Genomic DNA, 27,779 nt, shown 5'->3' on the forward strand with positions numbered 1-27,779 from the left:
CCAAGTCATCCTAGTCCTCCCAGTCACCCTAGTCATCCCAGTCATCCCAGTCATCCTAATCACCCCAGTCATTCCAGTAGTACAAGTGATCCTAGTCATCCTAGTCATCCCAGTCATCCTTATCACCCTAGTCGTCTCAGTCATCTTACGCATTCCAGTCATCATAGTCATCCTAGTCATGGTAGTCATCCAAGCCATGGAAGTCATCCCAGTTATCTTAGTCATCCTAGTCATGTTAGTAATCCCAAAAATCCCAATCAGTAGTGTCATCCAAGTCATTCCAGTCATCCTAGTCGTCTTAGCAAACTTATTCATCCCAGTCATCCCAGTCATCTTATTCATCCCAGTAACAACAGTCGACTAAGTCATCTTAATCATCCTAGTCTTTCCAGTCACCTCAGTCATCCCAGTGATCCAGGTCATCCCAGTCATCCTAGTGATCCCAGTCATTCTAGTCATTTCAGTCATCCCAGTCATCCTAGTGATGCCAGTCATCCAAGTCATCCTAGTTGTCCCAGTCATCCTAGTGATCCTAGTCATCCCATTCATCCTAGTCACCCTAGTTTTCCTAGTCATCTTAGTCATTCCAGTCAGCCTAGTTATCCCATGCCAGTCATCTCAGTCATCCCAGTCAGCAGTGTCATCCCAGCCATTCAAGTTGTCCTAGTGATCCCAGTCATCCTTGTCACCCAGGTCATCCTAGTGATCCCAGTAATCCCAGTCAACGTAGTCATCCCAGTCATCCTAGTCGTCCCAGTCTTCCTAGTCATCCCAGTCATCGCAGTCATCCTAGTTACCCTAGTCATCCCAGTCAACTTAGTCATCGCAGTCATCCTAGTCACTCTAGTCATCCCAGTCATTTTAGTCATCCTAGCCATTCCAGTCATGTTAGTAATCCCAAAAAATCCCAGTCATCTTTGTCATCTCATTCATCTAGGTCAGCAGTGTCATCTCAGTCATTTCAGTTATCCCAGTCATCTCAGTAATCTTATTCATCCCAGTCACCCTAGTCATCCCAGTCATCCTAGCCATGTTAGTAATCCTTAAAATCCCAGTCATCTTTGTCATCCCAGTCATCAGTATCATTCCAGTCATTCCAGTCATCCCAGTCATAGTAGTCATCCTAGTAATATGCTCTTTGCATGACTGTGATCACGTGATCAACTTTCGGTAAACAAGAAAACAGTTAACTTTTGAAAAATTTTGTTAGCACAAGCTGAAAGAGCATATTAAAAGTAGTTGTAGCTTTCGCTAAGTGCCAACAAATGAAAAAGAATTTGCCTACATCACCGGGTTTAGTTTAAATGTTTATAAAACCATTTTAACTGCTGAGGCGAGAATTTCCACTACAAGCACTCCTTGTTCCTACATCTCTGCCATGCCCTTGGCCTTAAAATCGTTCCTATTTGTCTGCTTAGACATTTTTTAACCTCAAACTTCTCGAGTTTCAAACAGTGAAAGGGTAATAACATTTATAGGTTAGCGCGACTTGAAATAGGGAGTTGTAGTTTGTACAAGTACAGTAGTGTGGCAGAGAACAATGTCTGAACTTTGAAGGTCTGTTTATTTACAACAAAGGTCATCAAAAGTCACATGAAACTACATGTGAAGTCTAAAGCCACTAAAATCCCCAGGGAATCTACACCTTACATTGCACTTTTCACAGCATGATCGAGAATTTTCCTGCCTGCTGCAATACTTCACGTGGCATTAAGCTGGTCGTCTCGCAAGCTGACTGTCTTCGCTCGGCTTGCTTGTTGGCAATTAGGTAACCTGAGAATTTTCAGTCGTATAGCTCAAAAGTAGAAATTGCAACGGCCGACGAAAGTTAGAAGCATTTGTATCAGAAAAACAACTTTTGCCACCCAGTCACGCTTGCAAGGTTTTCCATACAAATCCTTTTAAATACTAATTGTCGTTAAATCTTTCCCTTACACATTTAAGGGCTCAAATTGCCTGTTATGAATTAAAAGGAGATTTGAGCCCTGTAATGCTTAACGAAATATTATTTCATGACAGTTTCTAAACTTTCAAAATTAGGAGGATTTGTATGGAAAACCATGCAAGTGCATGATTGGATGGTAAAAGTTGTTTAGCCCATACAAATGCTTCAAACTTTCTGCGGCCGTTGCAATCGCTACTTTTGACATACATGGCTTTAAATTCTCAGGTTACCTAATTTTAATATGCTTTTTCAGCTTGTGCTAACAAAATTTTTTAAAAGTGAACTGTTTTCGTGTTTACCAAAAGTTGATCATGTGATCAAGTCATGCAAAAAGCCTATCCCAGTCATGTTATTTATTCCAGCAATTCCAGTCACCCCAGTTATAGTAGTCATGCTAGTTCTCCTTGTCATCACAGTCATCCCATTCAATTATTAAGTCAGACAGTCATTTGAATAGATCAACGTGGTAAGAAATTTCATGGGTACAATATGGAATTGCATATCTTCACTAACAGGTACTATAATAACAACCTTATAATAATAATAATAATAATAATAATAATAATAATAATAATATGGATTGCATATAATTATTATTATTATTATCATCGTATCAGCAGAACTTGGCTATTGATTTAAACGTTGTGACACAGTTGAACAAAGTCGATAAATGCTAATCCAGGAGAAAACTTATAATGACCACGGTTTTTGCATTTAAGTTTTCTGATCATGAGTACTTCACCAACAAGTGCATGTCTCTTAGAATTTTAGTAATCAATCACATTATTTTTGTTCTTGAAACCAAAAAGATTTCAATGTATTTCAGCTGTCTTGGTATTATGATTCCCTGCAGACATAAAACTGGCGATTGTGAGCATTTTATTTAATGTAAAATGTACAATTCTTTCAAAGTTTAACAGAAATGCTGGATGCATCCCTTAAAAATAATGATTTTATTTGCCTGGTCTTGAAGTACCAATATTATTTATTCAGAAGTCAATAATAAAATATTTGCTTGATTCTGTTGATTTCTTTTATACACTTTAGAAATGCCAGTCACTGAATCCCCAACAGCTGTAGCTGTTCAGGACTACACTCAATTGGATGATTCTGGGTTAAATTATTATATTTTCATCATAGCAATGTTGAACAAGTTGTACAACTGTACTTGATTTAATTTTATTTTAGAATTTTGCACTTTTATGTCGCATTTTATTTTGCACATTTTTTTTAGTTTATATTGTTGTTGTTGTTGTTGTTGTTTTATTGGAAAAAGTAAGATTGATAAACTTCTATTCCGGGACCCAAAAGTGGTACACTTGATGGTGAAATAACTGTGAAATAAAAGAATTAGGTACATAGAACTATGCTACAACAGCTTTCCCTGGATTAGCTTAATCAAACTTTGAAATCACCTGGCCAACAATCCTGTTTATCTGGTTCACTCAAGAGCTGGATTACAAAGCAAAACATAGGGCACATACAGTACTGAAGATAACAGAGGCTCTTTGCTCATGAAAGTCCTTGTCCAGTCCTTCTGTGTCATCTGATCTGGAAACAAAAATTTAAAATATTCAATGAAGCTCATCAGTTATTTTCAGAACAGACCAATTTTCCATTAACATTCAAACCTCAGCTTGCTTTATGGACACCCACTTAATACAGAAACCTAATAATTACGGACACTTTGCCTTGTCCCTGCTTAATCTAGACATCCCGTTAATGTGGACACTTTCTATGGGCCCCTTAGTGCCCATATTAAAAAGGTTTTGACTGCATCACATTTTCATGAATACCAGTGAGCAAACATGTTGGAATAATTATTTACCACACATGAATTATAATAAATTAACACCCACCCCTTGACTGTACTAGCAAATAACACTTCGGGTATCAATTTTATACAACTTTTACAAATATGATTTTACGAGTGTACAGCTGTAACAATATAATTTCAGACTGTTTCCACTGATTTAGGACCAGTGGTTTTTTGCGCTTAATTAAAGTTCCAGGTCACTTATCCTGCCGTTTAGTGTAATGTTTGTGACCACTATTCAAGGATCACTCGTGTACCATTGCCATACTTTATGCATTGGCCTACACTGTTCGGATAATACCTTCACCATCAGGTGTGTGTGTGTTTTTAATTCCTTTAGTTTACTTCTTTAGGTTCTTTCTCTGTGTACATTTCTTTGTTTTGTATTTATTATTTGGTTTGAGTAGGTATAGCTTTCTTTTGGTTTGATTGTTGTTATCAGAAACTGCTGTACGAGAAAACAGAAAATTGAAGTTCACTGGAATTGAGTAAAGAAGTTCGTTTGTTCAGGGTGTGATTAACCCAGACTCTAAACGATGGATACACTTGTAAAAGTTTTATTAAATTGAACCCTGAATTGCAGACCCAGTCAGTCCCTAAGTCAGTTGCTCAGTTAGTCAGTCAGTTGCCTTCAGTTAGTCAGTCACTTGGTAAGTTATTCAGTTACATGTGGTCAGTAATTCAGGCAGTTGCTCAATCAGTCATTCTGTCAGCCAGTCAGGTACCAAACTGCACAGTCAGTCAGTCAGTCTGTTGCTTAATCAGTCATTTTGTCAGCCAGAAGGGTATCCAACTGCACAGTCAGTCAGTCAGTCAGTTGCTCAATCAGTCATGCTGTCAGCCAGTCAAGTACCCAACTGGACAGTCAGTCAGTCAATCAGTCACTCAATCAGTCATTCTGACAGTCAGTCAAGTACCCAACTACACAGTCCCTCAGTCAGTTGCTCAATCATTGGTTCTGACAGCCAGTCAAGTACCCGACTGCACATTCAGTCAGTCAGTCAGTTGCTCAATCCTTCATTCCGTCAGCCAAACAAGTACCCAACTGGACAGTCAGTCAGTCAATCAGTCACTCAATGAGTCATTCTGACAGTCAGTCAGTTGCTCAATCAGTCATTCTGTCAGCCAGCCAAGTACCCAACTGCACATTCAGTCGGTCAGTCAGTCAGTTGCTCAATCAGTCATTCTGTTAGCAGGTCAAGAACCCAATTGCACAGTCAGTCAGTCAGTCAGTTGCTCAATCAGTCATTTTGTCAGCCAGTCAAGTACCCAACTGCACATTCAGTCAGTCAGTCAGTTGCTCAATCAGTCATTATGTCAGCCAGTCAAGTACCCAACTGCACATTCAGTCAGTCAGTCAGTTGCTCAATCAGTCATTCTGTCAGCCAGTCAAGTACCCAACGGCACATTCAGTCAGTCAGTCAGTTGCTCAATCAGTCATTCTGTCAGCCAGTCAAGTACCCAAATGCACATTCAGTCAGTCAGTCAGTTGCTCAATCAGTCATTCCTTCAGCCAGTCAAGTACCCAACTGCACAGTCCGTCAGTCAATCAGTTGCTCAATCAGTCATTCTGACAGTCAGTCACGTACCCAACTGCACAGTCAGTCAGTCAGTTGCTCAATCAGTCATTCTGACAACCAGTCAAGTACCCAACTGCACATTCAGTCAGTGAGTCAGTTGCTCAATCAGTCATTCTGTTAGCCGTCAGGTACCCAACTGCACAGTCAGTCAGTCAGTCAGTTGCTCAATCAGTCATTCTGTCAGCATCTCAAGAACCCAATTGCACAGTCAGTCAGTCAGTCAGTTGCTCAATCAGTCATTCTGTTAGCCGTCAGGTACCCAACTGCACAGTCAGTCAGTCAGTCAGTTGCTCAATCAGTCATTCTGTTAGCCATCAAGAACCCAATTGCACAGTCAGTCAGTTGTCAATCAGTCATTCTGTTAGCCATCAAGAACCCAAGTGCACAGTCAGTCAGTCAGTCAGTTGCTCAATCAGTCATCTGTTAGCCATCAAGAACCCAATTGCAGAGTCAGTCAGTCAGTCAGTTGCTCAATAAGTCATTCTGTTAGCCGTCAGGTACCCAATTGCACAGTCACTCAGTCAGTCAGTCAGTTGCTCAATCAGTCATTCTGTCAGCAGGTCAAGAATCCAACCGCACAGTCAGTCAGTCAGTTGCTCAATCAGTCATTCTGTTAGCCGTCAGGAATCCAACTGCACAGTCAGTCAGTCAGTCAGTTGCTCAATCAGTCATTCTGTCAGCATCTCAAGAACCCAATTGCACAGTCAGTCAGTCAGTCAGTTGCTCAATCAGTCCTTCTGTTAGCCATCAGGTACCCAACTGCACAGTCAGTCAGTCAGTCAGTTGCTCAATCAGTCATTCTGTCAGCATCTCAAGAACCCAATTGCACAGTCAGTCAGTCAGTCAGTTGCTCAATCAGTCCTTCTGTTAGCCATCAGGTACCCAACTGCACAGTCAGTCAGTCAGTCAGTTGCTCAATCAGTCATTCTGTTAGCCATCAAGAACCCAATTGCACAGTCAGTCAGTTGTCAATCAGTCATTCTGTTAGCCATCAAGAACCCAATTGCACAGTCAGTCAGTCAGTCAGTTGCTCAATCAGTCATTCTGTTAGCCATCAAGAACCCAATTGCAAAGTCAGTCAGTCAGTCAGTTGCTCAATAAGTCATTCTGTTAGCCATCAGGTACCCAATTGCACAGTCACTCAGTCAGTCAGTCAGTTGCTCAATCAGTCATTCTGTCAGCAGGTCAAGAATCCAACCGCACAGTCAGTCAGTCAGTTGCTCAATCAGTCATTCTGTTAGCCGTCAGGAATCCAACTGCACAGTCAGTCAGTCAGTCAGTTGCTCAATCAGTCATTCTGTCAGCATCTCAAGAACCCAATTGCACAGTCAGTCAGTTGCTCAATCAGTCATTCTGTTAGCCGTCAGGTACCCAACTGCACAGTCAGTCAGTCAGTCAGTTGCTCAATCAGTCATTCTGTTAGCCATCAAGAACCCAATTGCACAGTCAGTCAGTTGTCAATCAGTCATTCTGTTAGCCATCAAGAACCCAAGTGCACAGTCAGTCAGTCAGTCAGTTGCTCAATCAGTCATTCTGTTAGCCATCAAGAACCCAATTGCAGAGTCAGTCAGTCAGTCAGTTGCTCAATAAGTCATTCTGTTAGCCGTCAGGTACCCAACTGCACAGTCAGTCAGTCAGTCAGTTGCTCCATCAGTCATTCTGTCAGCAGCTCAAGAACCCAATTGCACAGTCAATCAGTCAGTCAGTCCGTTGCTCAATCAGTCATTCTGTCAGTAGGTCAAGAATCCAACTGCACAGTCAGTCAGTCAGTCAGTCAGTTGCTCAATCAGTCATTCTGTTAGCCGTCAGGTATCCAACTGCACAGTTAGTTCTTTAATAGTACTGTAAGTTGCTCATTCAGTCAGTCATTCAGTCAGTTATATAACCTGTCGTTCCATCGGCCAGTCAGTTAGTCAGTCAGTCAGTCAGTCAGTCAGTAACTAGTTCCTCAGTCAGTCAGTCAAAATGGTTTGTTGATTAGTTAGAAATATACTAAGCAATTTCTTTAAAAAATCAGTGATCATTCAGTCACTTTATGAAACTTTAAACAAACAGTTCTGTTGATCTGGTTTACTTAAGAGCTGGATTAAAACACAAAACATACAGCACTTACATTACTGAAGATAACAGAGGCTCTTGGCTCATGAAGGTCCTTGTCCAGTCTTTCTGTGGCATCTGATCTGGAAACAAAAGTTTAAAATATTCAATGAAGCTCATCAGTTATTTTCAGAACAGACTAATTTCCCATTAAAGTCAAACCTTGCTTTATAGACCCCACTTAGTTCGGAAAGCTTATTAGTACAGACAGTTTGCTTTGTCCCTAGGGAAAGAAACCCTTAATCTTTCCCTAAATTCAACCTGCTCAACACAGACAACTTGTTATTATGATTCACTTAGTGCCCATATTAAAAAGGTTTGGCTGCATCACATTTTGATGAATACCAGTGTGCAAACATGTTTGAATAATTTACCACATATAATTAAAACAAATTAATACCCACCCCTTGACTGTACTAGCAAACAGTACTCGTCCCTTAATAACAGTCCCCTCCTCTCCTTACACAGTCAGTCAGTCACTCAGTCAGTAAGTCAGTCTGTCAGTCAGGTAGCCAGTCAGCTAGACAGTGACCTTTTCAGCTCAGTCAGCCAGTTGGTTGCTTGAAGTTAGTCAGACACTTGGTGGGGTGTTCAATCAGTCAGTCATTCTGTCAGGTTTTCAATCAGTCATTTCATCAGCCAGTCCGTCAATCAGTTAAACAATCAGCCAGTAACTCAGGTACTCAGTCATTCAGTAAGTTAGACAGTTAGCCAGTTACTGAATTGCTCAGTTATCTAGTCAGCTGATTAGTTAGTAAGTAAATTGGTCAGCTTCTCAGTCAGTCAGTTGTTCAGTTTGTATGTCAGACAGTCACTTCACTACTGTTTCTTAGTTAGTAAGGCAGTTGCTCAGTTAGTCCTGAGTCAGTCAGTCAGAAGGTCAGTTACCTAGTTTGTCAGTTTGTCAGAAAGTCACTTAGTTGGTACATGTAAGTCAGTTGCTCACTAAGTCAGTAAGTAACTGTTACTTAGTTGATTTGTCAGTCTGTCAGTCAGGTAGCCAGTCAGTTCATCAGTATGTTGCTTGGTCAGTCAATCAGCCAGTCAGTTAACTAGTCAGTAGGTCCATAAATCAGTCAGTTACTCAACAAGTCAATCAATGAGTCAGTCAGTGAGCACGTCAGTCAGTCAACATGTTAGCCAGTCAATCAGTCAATCAGCCAGTCCATCAGTAAGCTAGTCAAATTGACAGCCACACAATTGGCAAGAAAGCCATCCAGTCAGTCAGAAAAGCAAGTCAGCTAATCAGTCAATCAGTTTGCCAGTTTGTCAGTCAACTATAAGTAAGTCATTCAGTAAGTAAATTAGAAAGTCATTAATTAATCAGACAGTCAGTCAACAACAAGTCAGCCATTTTGTCAGTCAATGAGTCAGTCAATCACTTAAATAAGTCAGTCAGTCTGTCAGTCAGTCAATCAGTCCGTTAATCCATCAGTTACTCAGTAATATAATCTGCAGTCAGTTGGTTAGTAAGACAGTTAGACAGTCATTCAATCAGTCAGGTAGTCAGTCATGTAATCAGCAAGACAGTCAGCCAATTAGGCAGCTAGTTACTCATTTAGTCAGTTGGTCAATCAGCTAAGGACCACTCAATCAAGGAAACAGTCAATCAGTCAATAAATCAGTTCACTCAAATGCCATCATGTAGATTGCAAAACTATTAATAGTAAATGACTAAAAGAAGAACTTGGCATTATTATGCCAACATTGTAGAACAGCTTGTTCAAAGCAGATCTAATAAGATTTGATTTTCACTGTGTGCATGTGATTGTTTGAAACAATTTTTAATTAAGCTAGAAAGAAAAAACCCAAAGTGCTTAATGCTATCAGTTAAAAACACAAAAAATGAATTTGAAAATGAACAATTTAAAAGTCCTATTTACACATGTTCTACTTGTTGGAAAGTACCGTACACTTTGGCCTCAAACTGTTCTCGAGCTTAAAGCTGTCTTTTATGAAAAGATCAAAACAAACATTCATTGATTTCAATAAATGCATTTAAAAGATATGAGCAATATTTTTAACAAAACTGTTTTATATTCTTCCTTTGAGTTTGGAAATTTTGTTGAATCTCTGTCTTTTCAGTAGTAAACAAGAAATAGCTTGCCAAATCTTAACATCAAGAAGAAGTCAAGTCACTAAAGTAGTGTTTTTCTTTCACTATTACAATATATTTAGACATGTATCTCTCATTTTACAGAAACATTAAATTTGAAAACAATTTTGAATTTGTGTTAAATTAGGCCAGGTATGGCCACTAAAAGTTGATGAAGAAACTGTACACGTCTATCTTACTTTAAACAAGCTGCACAACTTCAGTTTATCTGGTTCACTCAATAGCTGGATTATATTACAAAGCAATCTATACGACACTCACAGTACAGAAGGTAAGCTATAAATCCTGGCTGTTGAAGTCTTGACACATCTGCTGGACAAATCTGATCTGAAATGAAAAATCAGTCATTTTCAATAACAGAAATCGCAGTAATCTTGATTCACATCATGAAGGCATCAAAATTAATGCCTTGTCTTAGCATGGATCTCAGTACATCAGCCAGCCAGTCAAGTCAATTAGTCAGTAAGCTAGCCAGTTAGTCAAGAAGCCTATCAGCCAGTCTGTCAGTCAGTCAGCCAGCCAGTAGACTGTAAAACAGTCAGGTTTTTTCTCATAATCAGTGAAGAAATTGGTAAACCATGCCATAAGAGTCTTACGCACACAAAGCACGCGAGCCTCACAGGCCCATAGGGCCTGTGAGGCGAGAGAAAAAAAAACGTATTTTTAGCGTCTCTCCCCAGGTCTCGCTCTCTGTTTTCAGCCTCATTCCAGACCTTTTGTTTGACTACTCGTGCGTACTTGAATACGCAAAAATAGGGACTGTTTGCAGTCTAGCCAGCCAGTAATTGAACCAGTTGGCCAGTCAATTGGTCAGTAAGCTGGTAAGCAGAGAAGTCAGTAAGTCAGTCAGCAAGGCAGCCACCAGTCAATCAAGCAGTCAGCGGATTAGTTGGAGTTGTGTGAAAGTTAATCAAAATACAATGACTGAGAGTTTCTTATGTAACAAAGGCATACGACAATCCTATCCTATCCTATCCTATACTATACTATTAGTCAGTCAATCAGCAAGTTAGAAAGTCAACCAGCCAGTCAATGAGCCAGTCAGTCAGTCACTCATTCAGTAATTGAGCCACTTAGTAAGTCAGCTAGACTGTCAGTAAATAGGTCAGTCAGTCAACCAGTTTGTCAGTCAGATAATGAGTCAGTTAGTTGGTCAATCAGTCACTCACTCAGCATGTCAGCCAGTCAGTTATATTTAGTTAATCAATAAGACAGTCATTAAGCAGGTCGGCCATTCAGTAAAGTCAATGAGACAGTCACTCAGCAAGTCAACCAGTCAGTCAGTCAACAAGTAGCCTGTCCATCAATAAGTCAGTCAGTTGATTGGTCAGTCAACTGTAAGTCAGCCATTTAGTCAGTCAGTAAGTCAATTATACTATTAAGTCAGTCAGTCAGTCAATCAGTCAGCCAGTACGTCAGCAAATCAGTCAGCCAGTCATAAAGTCAACCATTAAGTCTGTCAATGAGTCAGTGAGTTAATCAGTCAGTCACTCAACAAGTCGACCAGTCTGTCAAACCGTCACTCAGTCAGTGAGTCAGTTATTAAGCAAGTCAGTAAATCAGTCAGCAAGTCAGTTAATGGTAGTCAGATAGTTAGGCAGTCAGTGAATCAGTCAGTCAGTTAGCCAGAAAATCAGCGAGACAGTCAACCAATTAGACAGTTTGCCAATTGGTCAAACAGTTAAATGAATTGAATGGACCGATCAGTCAGTCAATACATGTAGGTCAGTCAATCAGTCAGCAGCTCAGCCAGTAGGCCAGTTTGTCAGTCCATCAATGAGTCACTCGGTTAGTCAATCAGTCACTCACTCAGCATGTCAGCCAGTCAGTTGGATGACTGTTAGCGGCTAAAATATGTAAATTTTAGACTCTGTTACACAAGTTTTTTAACGATCGTTTAAAAGTACTTTGAGTCATCAAATCCTAGACTATTTGCACTCATTTGGAAGCATATTACTTGTTCTTAGTGTTCCAATACCATTTAGGCATTATCTTTCTGTAATCAGCAAAAACTGGTCGTCTTTATTTCACTAATCCAATTAAGAAAGCAAAATGCAAGAATAAATGCCTCAAAAACATCAGAAAATTCTTCAAGGTGGCACCTAAGCCAGACCTAAAAGCATGTTCTGGTTAAAGATTAATAGCTATTTTGTCAAGTTATGCAATAAAACTTTCAGCACAACGCAATTCAGAATTGAAGGATTCAACTTAAACTTAGTCAAATGTTCAATTTGCATTGCGTCACAGTACCCGCTACTGTCACAGCAAAATCTTCAGTTATTCAAATACTTGCCACTTCTAAGTAAGACATGTTTCATTTTCCCACCAAAACTATATTAAAATTCAATTTTTCCCTTTGCCAATTATATATTGTTCAAAAAGTAGTTCAGCAAGTAAAAGATACCTTTCCAAGCTTCATTAATTTCCCACTGCCCCGAACATTCATGTTAAGTCTGTTAATAAATTATTCTAAATTAATAGTCAAGACGGAAGAGATGTCTTTTCAGAACCAAACCTCTACAAGTTTAAAATGTGGTCCGGTCTGAAAAAGCTGCATTGACCAGAAGTTACTCCGATCCATCACATTATAAAATCGAACATTAGTAGAAAAGTAAATTTCCCACTGCTTGATTAAATATGTGTGTACAGGTCAGAAAATGTTTGACCGGTACTTTGGGATAGTACTGGACTGCATACAGCGAATTACTATTTTTCCTTTATTTACCGTCCACTGATCAGGTGCCCACATTTTCGAACAAATTTGAATACCTTTGTTTATGAAATTTCAATTAGATGGTTTCTTCCTTTTACTGACTGTTTCAGGAGTGGTCAGCTTTACTTTTCACCAGAGTTTTCACCCTCTTAAGGGACAGTCCGGAGTCAAGGCTACATTTGTATCACAGCCAGTTAATAAAGAAGTTAGCACAGGCAAATAATAAAGTTTTAGCATTAGTTTCGAATCATGCAACTACAGGGAAAGTAAGAAAATAAAGCGTGGAAGTTCACACGGTTTCTTCTAATTGATAAAAGTACACAGATGTCAGGACACCATTATGGCTCAACATGAAACCTGTCATATCCCTCAAAGTCTAAACTGAGGGAAGCAGAGCCAACACTCTCAAGGCACGGTAATCATTGACCTTACGAAAAATCAAGTGGAACAGATGGTGATTTGCTTACATGGGAAGACCCCTGTACAAAATTGACGTGGGTGCTCGTCATTTGCAGATTTTGGTTTCACTTAGGGTTTTTGGGACGGAAAGTGACTAAATATGCTCATTCAGGTATCACTTAAGGCTGTGCATAAAAAATTTGCAAAAAAGCAGTGATGCTGACCTCACAAAAATCTCCTTTAGGGGTCAGTTTAAGCTTGAACCACACCCACATTAGCCTCCTTTAAGGGTTTAATTTTAATTTTCCGACAAGCATCTCCTTCACTTGTATGTGAGAGTCCTCCCAGGGAAACACTTGGACAATTTTGGCGGCCACCTTGTTCTTCACATAGAGGCCAAGAAAGGAATATTAGCAACAAGGACAGGAATGTAATGGTTTGCGAAGGTTATATACCCTCTATTTTAAAGAATGGGACCACGTACGTATAATATCATAAAATCATTTCTAATATCTTTTTGGCTAGTTCCTTATTTGTGATAAAATAACGACAAAAGGGCCAATCGGTATCGTCATAATCCTAGTTTCAAGTTAAGACAATGATAAACTCTCTTCATTTAGCCTTTGGATCATTCTTTTACCCCCATCCTTCCTCCCCTTTATTCCTTCACCGTTAATCAGTGTGACAGGTGCCTGGTTCCATTGGTGTGGGGGCTCCTGGCTGGAGGGCGTGGGTTTGCCAGCCATGGGGGCATAACTCTGTCTGCGGGCTGGGTTTGCCAAAGGTGGAAGCCCCTGGACATCCTGGGCACCCACCTCCACTAAGCGACGGGGTTGCTAATGGTTGTTACCCTGTTCTTACAGATGCTTACATTCTACTATGTTAATGATGTAAAAATACATACATCTGAACAACATCTAAAGGATCTAGGATCATATTTTTAAAAATTGGCCTTTGGACCCTCCATGTGGATCCAAATTCTTATTAATACTGATTTTACTAAACTAGGTATACTTACTGATAGAGTGCCAACAAGCAAATCATGCATATTTTGCTTACGAATAAAATTCCTTTTTTCCCCATTTGACCATTTCTTGGTCCCTTCCTGTTGCAAGGATTATTTTCTTGAAAAGGTGTTATGCATGTAATTACTTTATGAGGTTCCGGAGGAGAGTCAGTTCTCAGATTCAGTTGGGTGACTTTACAAACCTGCTATGTAAAAGTGTGAAGTGTCTTGAAAGAATAAAATCAGCTTTGCAGAGGAAGCGATCGGGAATTTATTAAGTCCAGCTACAAATCTACTGTTGGTTCGGTTTCACATTGTAGATAAATATTTGCACAGTTTAATCATTTAAACCTCCTTTCAAATTTCCCGAGGCTTTTCGTTATGCAATTGAACCTTAGAATGATTCGCTGCGCTGTCTGAAAATGTTTCCTAGGAGATGCGATGTATGACACGTCAGTATTTTAGTTAATTTTTTTTATACTGAACTCGGCCAGGTTTCGCAAAAAAAAAACGGCATTCTTTTCTTTTCCTTTGTCATTCGCTTTAGGCTTGTAATTTGTTTTTGTTCTCAATTTTTTTTGTTTGCTGGTTAGATTTTTTCCCCAACACCAGATTTTCTAACAGAAGCGACTGTATTCTTCGTGTCAAGCTTTCCTTATCTCCTCGTGTAATCTGATCCTTTTTACTGGTGAGAATTGTGCTTGTTGCACATAGAACACTTTTGCTGTTTTACAAACTTCTCTTTGTTAAAACTTAACATTATGGCCCCTAAAATTAATACAATATATGAAGCGCTCATGTTTCTTGACTGCAGTGGCCAGGTTTGATGAATAAATTTAAGTAAATAAACACAGTAAGTCGCGACAGCGGGAATTGTGTGAAATTTTGTAGTGTAGAAAGCTACCACATTCAACTTGAGCCTGTGTGCCAGGAACTGCCTTTTGATTGGTTCACAACTGACCACTTGGTCTCAGGGGAACCTGCATTACATATCAGGTTACGGGTTACGAATTTACAGGTTACACTTTTTTCAGCTCAATTGAGAATTTTTCTGCCTATTGCAACCCAGTCTTGCGTGGCTCTATTCTGCTGCCGCCTCGCCATCCAAGCGTCTTCGCTCGGATGGCTCGTTGGCAATTAGGTGTTTCAGTTTTGCGACTGCGGTGTGGCACTCATGTGATACATCAGCCTCCCACAGACAATCTTGTTGAGCTAACAGAGAGACTAATAATGTTTTACGTCGACATATCGAGATGCTATAAGAATATAGAGATACTTAATGTCGCATAGACATGAATAGCGGGTAACCCTATTCTATTTTGTTGATTTTACTTCTTTGAACTCCAGTCCATATTTTCTTAATTTTTCTTCAAGGACTACCATGTACCCTCATTCCACATAAAAAGTGTAAAGGTGAATGTGTGAAGGACCTTCCTGCTGCAAAATGTAAAAATACTTCTACCTGTCACTAGACAGGAGAAGCATGCATGGTTCTCGTTAATGTTTATATCGGTAAAACAGAAATGTTCATTGAGAATGCAACTGGGAGTACGTTGAAAAGCCTTTTCCAGGCATTCAGATTGTGGGGGCAACTCCCAGAGAGATGTGAGTAGGAAAAAGGGAAAAACGATGAGGGGGTGGGGGTAGGGAGTCATATGCATTTTTTCCCGTCGACCCACTCTACTACTAAGAAGGCCAAGTACTGGGAGTCGAAGAAAGGACAGCTGGCCAAGACTATTAATACGAAGGTTAGTGGAAAAGTACACTTAAAATCTTCTATATGCCTAACCTATTTCCGATCCGTTTTCTTGTTGACAAAGTCAAAAACACAGAAAAATTGTCGTATGTAGGATCATGAAGAATTTTTTTACTATCACAGGAGCTGGTGTCACACAATGCGAATTCAGCGTCAACATGCAAATTTGAGTCGAATCCTTCAATTCTGAATTGCATTGTGCCGCAAGTTTTAGTCAATGAATCACCACAAGCTGGTCAATCAATCTTTAGATCAGTCAGGAAACCCATAAATCAGTAGGTAGTACAGGACCCAGGTTAGCATAGCTAGATAGTCATTCACAGTCACTTAGTTTTTAGTATTATGTCTCATACAGTCAATTTGTTAGAAAATCAGTCATTCCAGTCTGTAATAGTTAAGTCAGCTTGTTTCTTGGTTAGTTACATGTGGGTAGATTGGATATTTTAGCTTATCCTTAAATTCATAGATCTGAAGAACTTGGCTTGTATAATGACACAGTTAAACAAGGCGTACTAAGCTAATCCAGATAGAAATTATGCCTGATCCTATACTGAAGGTATCAAACTAATGTCATCCATATTATTTTGATAATTGGAAAAAGACAGGCTTAAAAACTAATACCTGGCACTTGCCTTAAATTAAGCCTATTGTTTGTGCAATACCCCTATCGTAGATTAACATGAATAAGCCTTGAACAAGCAGGCCCAGTTTACTTTATCTGGTTCACTTAAGAGCTAGATTCAGGGCTCGAAGTTAACTTTTTCGTGCACTTGCAAAGTTTTGCTAGTATAAGATTTTTTTCCACTAGCAAACTGGTGAGACCACTAGCAAATTCTTTCCCTTTGTTGGGGAGACATGGATGATTCTAACTCACAAACGTTTGCTGGTGAATATTTTTCTCACTCCCAGATCATCAAAATCACTTGCATTTTGCAAGGGTTGCGAGCATTAAATTCGAGCCCTGAGATTACAAAGTAATAAATACAGCACTTACAGTACTGAAGATAAGCTCTAAATCCAAGGGCTGCTGAAGTCTTGATTCACTCCGGAGGCATCTGATCTAAAATCATTACAATCAACAGGTTGTATTTAATTAGGACAAAGGAGGATCATTTACTCTTGCACCTCTACCAAGATATAAATAATTATTATTTGGGAGCCTAGTATAATGTAGATACAGAGAGAATCTCCTGGTCTTCTATATGCCTCATTAATAATTAATTGACTGAACCTGTTTTTAAGCTTTTCAATATTTTTTTTATTACGAAGGTCAGTCAGTTGACACCATATATTTTTATTTCCAGACTGCTAAATTTATCCCCATCAACAAAAAGACATCTTGAACAGGGCCTTTTTGAAGGATTGCAGTATGATGAGTTTCTCCATTTAATACAGTAATTATCATTAAAGCTCCTTCAAATTTAGAAATGAACAGCTGCCAAGTTAATCAGTCAGTCAACCCTTAAATTAAGAGGCCAATAGTTGAGATAGTCAATCAATCACTCAGTCAGTGGACCCCTTGAATCAGTAAGTCAATAATAAATTAATATGTGTTAATAAATCAATCGGTCAGTCAATCACCAATCACTGGGTAAATACTAGAAGTTCATCAATCAATCAGTCAGTCAATAGACCCTTGTATCAGCAGGACAATACTTGTGTTAGTCACTCAATCAGTCAGTCAGTTGACCCTTGAATCAGCAGGACAATACTTGTGTTAGCCACTCAATCAGTCAGTCAGTTGACCCTTGTATCAGCAGGACAATACTTGTGTTAGTCACTCAATCAGTCAGTTAGTTGACTCCTGCATCAGTAGGACAACACTATGTTAGTGAATCAGTCAATCAATTGACCCTTGAATCAGTAGGCCATTACTTGTGTTAGTTACTCAATCAGTAAGTCAATTGGCCCTTGCATCAGTAGGACAATACTGTGTTAGTCACTCAATCAATCAGTCAGTTGACCCTTACATAAGTAGGACAATACGCTGTTAGTCAATCAGTCAATCAATTGACCCTTGAATCAGTAGGCCATTACTTGTGTTAGCCAAGCAATCAATCAGTCAGTCAACCCTACTATCAGTAGGTCAGTACTTGTGATAGTCCATCAATCAGTCAGTCAGTTGAACCTTGAATCAGTAGGCCAATACTTGTGTTAGTCATTCAATCAGTCAGTCAGTTGACCCTTGTATCAGTAGGCCAGTCTTGTGTTAGTCAATCAATCAGTCAGAGAGGTAACCCTTGTATCAGTAGGCCAGTCTTGTGTTAGTCAATCAATCAGTCAGTCAGGTAACCCTTGTATCAGTAGGCCAATACTTCTGTTAGCCAATCAATTAGTCAGTCACTCTACCCTTGTATCAGTAGGCCAGTGCTGTGCTAGCCAATCAATCAGTCAGTCAGGTAACCCTTGTATCAGTAGGCCAGTCTTGTGTTAGTCAATCAATCAGTCAGTCAGGTAACCCTTGTATCAGTAGGCCAATACTTGTGATAGTCAATCAATCAGTCAGTCAGTTGATCCTTGAATCAGTAGGCAAATATTTGTTTCAGTCATTCAATCAGTCAGTCAGTTGACCCTTTTATGAGTAGGTCATTATTTGTGTTAGTCAATAAATCAGTCAGTCAGTCATTCAGTCAGTCAGTTAACCCTTGTATAAGTAGGCCAATACTTCTGTTAGTCAATCAATCAGTCCGTCAGTTTACCCATGTATTAGTAAGCCAATACTTGTGTTTGTCATTCAATCAGTCACTCGATCAGTTGACCCTTAAATCAGTAAGTCATTACTTGTGGTAGTCAATCATTAAGTCAGTCAGTCAGTTAACCCATGCATCAGTAGGCCAATACTTCTGTTAGCCAATCAATTAGTCAGTCACTCTACCCTTGTATCAGTAGGCCAGTGCTGTGCTAGCCAATCAATCAGTCAGTCAGTTTCAAGATCCTTGAATCAGTAGTCCAATACTTGTGTTAGTCAATCAATCAGTCTGTCAGTTAACCCTTGGATTAGTAGGCCAATACTTGTGATAGTCAATCAATCAGTCAGTCAGTTGACCCTTGTATCAGTAGGCAAATACTTGTGTGAGTCATTCAATCAGTCAGTCAGTTGACCCTTGTACGTATCAGTAGGCCAGTCTTGTGTTAGTCAATCAATCAGTCTGTCAGTTAACCCTTGGATTAGTAGGCAAATACTTGTGTGAGTCATTCAATCAGTCAGTCAGTTGACCCTTGTATCAGTAGGCAAATACTTGTGTGAGTCATTCAATCAGTCAGTCAGTTGACCCTTGTACGTATCAGTAGGCTAGCCGGTACTTGTGTTAGTCAATCAATCAGTCTGTCAGTTAACCCTGGCTTGAATCAGTAGGCCAATACTTGTGATAGTCAATCATTCAGTCAGTCAGCTAACCCTTGTGTCAGTGGGTCAGTACTTGCAATAGTCAATAAAATCAGTCAGTCAGTGAATCCTTGTATCAGTATACCAGTAATTGTGTTAGTAAATCAATCAGTCAGTCAGTTAACCCTTGTATCAGTAGGCCAATATTTGTGTTAGTCATTCAATCAGTCAGTCAGTTGACTTTTGAATCAGTAGGCCATTACTTGTGTTAGTCAATCAATCAGTCAGTCAGTTGACCCTTTAATCAGTAGGCCAATATTTGTGTTTGTCATTCAATCAATCAGTCAGTTGACCCTTGAATGAGTAGGCCAATACTTGTATTAGTCAATTAATCAGTCAGTAAATTGACCTTTCAATCCGTAAGCCAATACTTGTGATAGTCAATGAATCAGTGAGTCATTCAGTACTTCAATACTGTAAATGCTAGTCGATAAATAAGTCAGTCAACTCTTAAATTAGAAAGCCAGTCAGTGAGTCCATTCTACATATGATATTGTAAGTTAATTAATGAGTCAGTCAGTCTGTTAATCCTTGCTCCAATAAGCCACCAGTGAGTCCTCATTTGTACATATAACATTCATAAAAAGTCTGCCAGTCGTTCAACCCATGATCCGTGACTAGTCATTTTCTGTGACCACACCTGAGTCAATCAATATCATTAATTAATATTGTTAAAAAATTAGTCAGTCAGTGTGTCAACCCTAAAGTAGGCTACTCAGTGAGCAGTCAGTCTGTGAGAAAATCAGTCATGAAAGATTCCGTTATAGATAAATCAACTTGTCTCTTGGTTAGTTACATGTGGGTAGATTGCATGTCTGAGCTAATCCCTATAATTCATAGCTTTGCAGAACTTGGCTGGTATAAATAGCACAGTTGAACAAGGAATATTAATGCTAATCCAGTATAAAAGTTATACCCAGCTCTATGCTGATCTCCCATACTAATTGGATAATGAGATATGACAGGCTTAAAATCAATACCTGGAGCATGCCTTAAACTAAGCCATATGTTTGCTTTATCAGTTATCCTGGACTAACATGAATAAACCTTGATCAAGCAAGCCCAGTTTAGTTTATCTGGTTCACTTAAGCGCTAGATTACAAAGTAGTATGTATAGCACTTACAGTACTGAAGATAAGCTCTAAATTCAGTGGCTGCTGAAGTCTCAGTTCACTCCGGGGCATCTGATCAACAGAGATTTCAAAGAAAACTTTCTGTTATTACCATCAACTGTACTGTGGAACATGCCATACTGTTCATATTATCTGGGTGTCTGTATTAAGCAGGTTCTCAGAAAAAAGCACCCGGGACACACATTTCATTGATCTAGAGACTAAAGCAGGCATTTTAGTGAGAAAATATTACCTATTTTTTTAGCAGTGACCTTAGCAATTCACACTAAAGAAACCTTAAAATCAGTTATTATAGTCTCAGACTAAGATGGTATTCTAAGAACGTAGTTACTAAAACAAGGAATGACCTACAATGACCTACAATGACCTACAATGATCTACAATGACCTACAATGATCTACAATGACCCACAATGATCTACAATGACCTACAATGAGCTACTATGACCGAACGTGTAATCCCTGTAATGAGCTAAAATGAAGATTTTAGAAAAAGACAAAAAAAAAAAACGATCAGGGGACATGTGTGCGTAAACGTAACGCTTTTAGTCTACTGCATGACAGCCCATTTAACGATGACAGTATCTCTGATTATTACGCTTGGAGATAAATTTACAGTGTAATAATATATGTATGATGATACTGTGACTTTTGTCCAAACCATCCCTTGCAACCTTTCGCATTAGTTTTATTTTGTCTTGTCTTTTTTTCAAACAAATTGAACAAACACAGTCATCCCAACAGTCCATCCGGGGGGATCTTCAAGGGACGTAAGGGTAGAGATGAACAAAGGAGGCCTTCAAATTCTGACCCTGTTCAAAAGGAAAAATTGTTCATTTTTTTTAAGTACCCTGGCCTGTATAAGACATCATAAGGCCCTTTAAATGGCTTTCGGTCCAACAGGATGCTCTGTTTGTAACGCTAAATAGTAAAATCCATATCCTGCTCAGTGGCCCATACCTATCTAGGCCAAATAAGGGAGTGCCTGCATGACTTCCGTCAATACAGGGTATAATAGTGCTATACCAGTAAAAACGCGATTGTAATAATCTATTTTCAAGTTTCTCAAGTTACCTGAGATCAGGCACAATTTTTGTTTTGCCTTTTCAAAATGTGCTTGGCAATTTAATACTATGAGCCTAGTGTCACATCCAAGCGTGACACACGACAAACATCAGTGTCTGTCATATTGTAGCTCATTGTAGGACTTTAACTTTAACTCATTTTAGCTCATAGTAGCTCATTGTAGCTCGTAGTAGCTCATCGTAGATCATTGTAGGTCATTGTAGGTCATTGTAGGTTATTCCTTGTTTTAGTAACTACGACACACGTCCCCTGATCTTTTTTTTTGTCTTTTTCTAAAATCTTCATTTTAGCTCATTACAGGGGTTACACGTTCGGTCATAGTAGCTCATTGTAGGTCATTGTAGATCATTGTAGATCATTGTAGGTCATTGTAGATCATTGTAGGTCATTGTAGGTCATTCCTTGTTTTAGTGACTACGATTCTAAGAATTGTTTTGGAATTCAGTGTACAACAATGGAATCATAACATAACTTTGTACTGACACTTTTGGTTTGATCTTGACTTTGTCTCATGCAATAAAAATGTAATAACGACATTGGCCAATATTCAGCCATTTTGACCTCACGTTTGGTCAGTAAGGCATAATCCAGTACCTTATATATGTTACCATGGCAATAATAGAATGACAATTAAATCATTTTACCTCACAAACGCAATGTCCAATAGATATATTTTTCCGTGTCAAATTATAGATTTATACAAGCAACCAGTCAATGATAAACACTTACAGTGAATGATAAACACTCACAATCAATCAAAACTGTGTTCTGCCACCTTAACCTTATTTTAAAATGACTGTCCTCTTTCTCATTCGACCAGAGACGTTATACCCCTCTCCCTTGCCTAGTTACTGGTATATTCAATAGAAATGACAGAAATTTAAACCTTAGAATAGTTGTATAGAGATAGGGAGCAGAAAAACCCAGAAATTTACCTTTGCAATGACAACATCCTTGAAAGGCTAAGAGACTTTGAAGTTTGGACACGGCGCGCTTTTACAATTATTTGTTGACTCAGTTGAATAAACGATGAAGCACTCTCCCTCCCTGCGAAATATAAAATAAAATAACTCTTGCAAAAGAAAAAATATTCACTTGGAATCATTTGCTCTCAGAAACGATTACAACAAACCTTTAGAAGAAGCTAAGAAGGCGCCGCCATCTTGGAATTCTGTGTTAGTTCCCAATGCCCTCACAGTAGGCGCGGTCGCTATGTGACGCGGACCCCTTGTTCTTTTACGTTAGCTTGGCGTTGCCGCTTGTGTACTGCTTGAAGTATTAGCGTCCACTTTTATTAGTGCTTCTTTAAACTAGCGCCCCCTTTAGGTCATTAGCCTGTTCACAGACCCTCTATTTTCTCTTCAAATTCCGTCAAGCGCGCGTGATAAAAATTAAAAACCCCGGGGGATTTATTGACCGCCAGCGCAAAGAGCCACCGCAGCGAACGCGGTACAGGCTCCTGTATTAGGTCATCGGGTATACGCATGGCCTAGTATACGCAAGAACCTACCATAAACCCTCTATTATGCCCCACGTGGGGGCTTATGTATTTCAAATGCATTTGAAGTGAGGCTTATTTGAGAGGGAGGGCTAACTAACGAAATTTAGCAAAGAAGATGGTATCCGTTCTCCGTAAAGAACTAACATGCAAAGTGGAAAAGCTGAAGTACAAGAAGTTGGAGGTCATGCAGCCGAGGATCAAAAACAAATGGGAACTATCACCTAGTGGATAAACCATCCTGGATTAGTACACACGAGTTTTACAGTCACAATAGACCCATGACAGTCGTGATTGATTAACACAGTCTACCATTTGTCAGTGAATAATATTAAGGGGGGGGAGGGGAGGGGAGGGGGGGTTAAAAGAGAGGGGCAGTTAACTTTCTTCCCCTCTGAAATAGCCTGCGAGCAAGCTCTCCTATTTGGGCAAGTGAAGCGAGTCTCGCGGGGCTCACCTCGCTTGCCCAAATAGGAGAGCTTGCTCGCAGGCTGTCTCTGAAAGGGAGGACTTATTAGAGAGGGAGGCCTATTTGAGAGGGAAGTTTTAATAGAAGATTTATGGTATAACTAGCTCCTCATGGTAATCGGCTCTTGACTGTATGTAGCACGTATGTCTTCAATAAATGGAACGTGACATATGCAATTATCACAGGGACGGATCGAGGAATTTTTGTTCAGGGGGGTCCGACTTGCGGTAACTGAAGCCAATAATTTCCAGGTTCTGTCTCTTCAAACCTTGGGAACGAAGTTGGTTACAAATTTGTTCTGTTACGTAGACCCACAACGTCATGATACAAACGGTACACATCACATTTTACTTGTAACAACCTCGTCCCCTGTGCACTTTTCCCTGAGTTTCAAGGTGGGGCTGGAAAAGGCCCACCCCACTTCCAAAGCGAGAGAAAAGCGCCCTGGGGACGCGGTTGTACTTGTAAATAAGGACTGAGCTTTGAAACAATCGAGACTAGTGTTAAGCGATAAAATAGCTATGTCCAGATTTATTCAAATTCAGATCAAATCCCATAGTTAGAAGGCAACGAGAAACGTACGTTTTGGGGAGGAGCGTTGTGACGACACTACTAAACGGCTGTGTAAACTTGTCTTGCGCTTCGCGCAAAATGCCACGTTCGCCTTGCTTGGCTGATAAAGCGCCTGTTATGCAGGCTATTAGATTCCAGAATTCCGCTCGAGGAACACGGAATCTCACTATTGGGATCTGGAATCCAGTTCCTGCAATCCGGAATCCACAGCGTGGAATCTACAATCCAAGACTGATACGATATGAAAGTTGGATTTGACCTTCCAGGGGTTATATAATTTCAATTTTATGGCAGTTGGCTTGGGACTGTAAAAATCTTCGAGCCTGACAAATATATTTAGGGGGTTCCTAGCTACTCCCCTGGATCTGCCTTACTCTCGGTTGCAGAAAACACGGCTCCTCTGACAAAAATGAGATAAGGAAGCTTAAGCAACGCCGACGGCGAAGTCAACAAGAACGGCAAAAAAGCAATAAGTTTAGATTGGCAAAACAACAGCTGTGCATGTGCATCATGCTTTTTTGTACATTTCTTTGCCGTCACTGCACGACTACGACGTGAAAATGCCTAATTTCACGTTTTATAGAGGACGTGAACACAAGACAACGACCTTCTTTTTCTTTTCCTGAACTTCGATACAGTTTTTTACAATTCAGCTCCAGAGAAAATTGCCAACATTTGATCGTGAAATTGAACGAGGTGGAGAAAGCGCGATAAAGTTTGAAGCAGCGCGAATGCACTTTTCTAGTAACGTTTTCGTAGCTGTCGTTGTTGCTTAAGCTCCGTTATAAATTATGCATCAGTCAAAGTGAACCCCCTTACCCCCACCCCCCTCTCCGCCCCCCCCCCCCCCCTCCCCTTACGGCCGAGGCATTTGCGGGGAATTTTTCGTTATTTGACGAGCGAAAGGGCCGCAGGTATCGGGGACTTTGAAGACTTTTGCTCACCAAGAAGAGCGGGGGAGTGGATCGGGGTGATTTCCACCGAGGTGGACTGGGGGAAACAGGACAGTAAATAACCGCTTGTAACACAACACAGCTCGCAAGCAAGAGTCACGTCCGCGTTCTTGTAGTGAGCTTAGGTCGCCGGTGTATCAAGCTGCTATGGCAACCTTTGCATCAAGAACGGAGGTTTGCTTTCCGTTGCATCCCCATCGTCCCCATCCTCTTGCCTCGTCTCATGCAAACTGTTGCTTGTGTCTGTAAATTAAGGCAGGATAAATGAAGCCTTAGTTAGAATGACTGCCCTCTCCAGGCAGTTCAGTTTGACCTCGTAAAACAATACTTAATTTAACAGCAGAGAGACGGTCTAAAAACATTCGGTAAATCCGGGCTTAGTCTCCCTCGCAGGCGTTTTTAGTATCGTCACGCAACGCTCCTCCCCAGGGAGGAGCGTTGCGTGACGATACTAAAAACGGCTGCGAGGGAGACTAATCCGGGCTATGACTTCATGAAATATGATAAGTTGCTTGCTGTTTCATCATTTCCACTGGGGTTTCACTTTGCAAAACGGGCGGTGACGCGACTCACGGTGAGTACAAATTTTCATACGGAGCCCTGTTAGTGCCATACACGCGCGCGTACAGCATCATATTGGGAATGTATTCTTTTGTGTTTATGGCGAACACTTTCTTACCTTTGGCGCGACTTTTTCTCTCTGGTGCGACTTTTTTTTACCGGCGCGACTTTTTTTTCCTCGCGCGACTTTTTCTCAGCGGCGCGACTTTTTTTCTCTGGCGCGACTTTTTTTTGCTGGCGCGACTTTTTTTTCCTGGCGCGACTCTTTTTTCATTAGCGCGACTTTTTCTCAGCGGCGCGACTTTTTTTCGCCGGCGCGACTTTTTTTGCTTTTTCTCTAGCGCTCATTTGTAGACCGCTGCTAGATTTTATTGCGGGCTCAAGTTACGAACACGTGCAGTTGTGAGCAAGATGGCTGACTCGGTTGACTCGGCTGACTCCGATCTAGAGAAGGTAAGTAGCATGTAATTTAGCTCTGAATACGGTCGTATTCCTAAAGGAATTACGAGAATGAATAGCGGGAAGGTAGCTAGTCTTATTATTTCGCTATTTTCTCTGTTGACAGAGTAAATTATTGCTCGAAAAACACAAAGCCTTGCCAGGCTGGAAAAGCACAACAGGCAGAACAAGCTTGATTCTTGCTTTACAGCACCCTTAACAAGTATCTAGTCCTGTAATAGGGACAAAAAATTATGTAAAAAATTGTGTTCAAGACCACGTATCAACCGTGTCCTCATTTATTGGCGTTAGGTCTTTTTAACCTTCTGGGAGGAGCCGCTGTCCTAAATCACTGAGACATCGCGGATAACGACATGGCGGATAACGACCTTCGAAATCATATGATTGAGGAATATTTCCATTTGGGCTTCAATTATAAGGAAATCATTGATTGTCTCTTTTTAAATAATGGAATACCTTTAAGTCTACGACAGCTTAAAAGAATCTTATCGCAAAAAAATCTTGGACGACGACGCTTTAGCAACTTTGTTGAGATAGCAGACGCCATGGAAGAGGAGTTAAAAGGAAGTGGAAGCATTGTCGGTTACAGATCTATGTGGCAGAGATTAGTGGTTGACCATAAATTGTCTGTTAGCAAAGAATTTGTTAGGAATGCGTTAAGAATAATGGATCCTGAAGGGGTACAAAGGCGCTCAAGGCATAGACTCCAAAGGCGACAATATCACGCAAAGGGCCCAAATTTTATTTGGCACCTGGACGGATACGATAAATTGAAACCTTATGGGTTTTGTATACACGGTTGTATTGACGGATATTCGAGACAAATCATGTGGCTTGAAGTTGGGCGTACGAATAATCATCCCGGCGTTGTTGCAAGCTATTTTATTAACTGTGTACAAAATGTTGGAGGTACCGCCAGTGTAATTCGTGGAGACATGGGGACAGAAAACGTGAGAATCGCTGCTATTCAACGCTATCTACGACATGAAGGAGGAGATAGTTGGTCAGGAGAGAAAAGTTTTCTTTATGGAAGATCAGTTGCTAATCAGAGAATAGAAGCATGGTGGGGACAACTGCGAAGAGGAGCTTCTGATTGGTGGATTACTCATTTTAAAGATTTGAGGGACAGAGGACTATACTGTGATGCCAATGCTGTGCATGAAGAATGTCTACTGTTTTGTTACATCACAATTATCCGTGAGGAACTCCAAAGAGTGGCTAGACTGTGGAACCTACATCGGATTCGACCCTCAACAAGGAACAACAGTTCTCCCCATGGTCGACCTTGTCTCTTATACCATCACCCTGAAATGACAGGGGCCACAGATTGCAAGCATGATGTTGACATTGACGACTTAGATGTTGCTAGAGATATGTGTTGTGATGACCTGCCTCTGGAATCAACACCTGAATTCAATGCACTTGCCCAGGTCATCATGACAGAAGAAGGTCTTAGAATGCCAGAAAATGCTAACGAGGCACAGAATCTTTATTTGATTCTCGTGAACGAGATAGAGAAGTTATTGTAGCTTCACATTTATGAGAATGGTCGACCAGAAACATGTCGAATATTCCTGCCCCTTGCGCCTGTTCTTTCTCGCCAAAGAAACCTTGGCCAGGACTCTTCATTCATTAACAAGTCTCAATGCTGACTGATGCGAAGAGAATACTGTTAGAACAATAGCAAAAGCATCAACAGCCAAACATCAACTTTATTAGCAATTTTCTTTCTCAAACGATCCATTGTTGTCGTCTTTTTGTCAAAAGGAGGATGCACACGCAATAAGGAGAAAATGGACAAAATTTCTCCGCCAATATTCATTGTATACAGCAGAATATTAACATAAGATAATTATCTTAGGTGAAATCAGCTCAATTCAACTGAGTAAACAGATATCAAATAGCAAAACGGACTAATTCTGATGAACACGAAATGTTGACTATCATAAAAATTGATGTTAATGTGCACGTGTACGCACTGAATGCATTCACATTCGTAATAAACAGCAACCGTAACCCTTTAATACCCGAGGTGTCTCCCTCTTATCAGCTAGATAGTCTGACATTGGGCATTCTAAGTTAAACAAACAGTAACAGTAACAAAGAGTCTTTATAAAATATGCCACTGGGAAGGTGCCGTTTAACCAAACATCAAAAAGTATATGACTGAGATTAAAATGAACACAAGACTTGCTGTCATCAAGAGAAATGTCACCGAGTGCATTTACATTTGAC

At 40.1% G+C, this 27,779-nt stretch overlaps 1 protein-coding gene and 1 long non-coding RNA gene across 3 annotated transcripts; one reads left to right on the top strand and one right to left on the bottom strand.

The window, feature by feature from the left end:
• Positions 1 to 2,562: 2,562 nt before the first annotated feature.
• Positions 2,563 to 19,999, bottom strand: LOC140941679 (uncharacterized). Its single transcript, XR_012166492.1, has 5 exons — positions 19,938 to 19,999; positions 16,423 to 16,488; positions 9,816 to 9,881; positions 7,455 to 7,521; positions 2,563 to 3,496 (listed from the first exon to the last, which is right to left on the bottom strand). It is a non-coding gene; the product is annotated as an uncharacterized lncRNA (long non-coding RNA).
• A 5,466-nt stretch (positions 20,000 to 25,465) lies between these two features.
• Positions 25,466 to 27,570, top strand: LOC140941357 (uncharacterized). 2 transcript variants are annotated; one of them, XM_073390346.1, is made up of 2 exons: positions 25,466 to 25,538; positions 25,651 to 27,570. In XM_073390346.1, the coding sequence occupies exon 2, from the start codon at positions 25,898 to 25,900 to the stop codon at positions 27,071 to 27,073; it is 1,176 nt and encodes a 391-aa protein (XP_073246447.1). In that variant the 5' UTR covers positions 25,466 to 25,538; positions 25,651 to 25,897; the 3' UTR covers positions 27,074 to 27,570. The 2 variants fall into 2 exon arrangements, with proteins under 2 accessions (XP_073246447.1, XP_073246446.1); XM_073390345.1 differs by having other exon boundaries at positions 25,836 to 27,570.
• The last annotated feature ends 209 nt before the right edge of the window (positions 27,571 to 27,779 follow it).

Source organism: Porites lutea, chromosome 6 (genome assembly GCF_958299795.1).
Source record: "Porites lutea chromosome 6, jaPorLute2.1, whole genome shotgun sequence".
Classification (NCBI taxonomy): Eukaryota; Metazoa; Cnidaria; class Anthozoa; order Scleractinia; family Poritidae; genus Porites; species Porites lutea.

Bases quoted from the DNA above. Each gene is read 5' to 3' on its own strand.
- LOC140941357 (XM_073390346.1), top strand. From the start codon at position 25,898: ATGGCGGATAACGACCTTCGAAATCATATGATTGAGGAATATTTCCAT.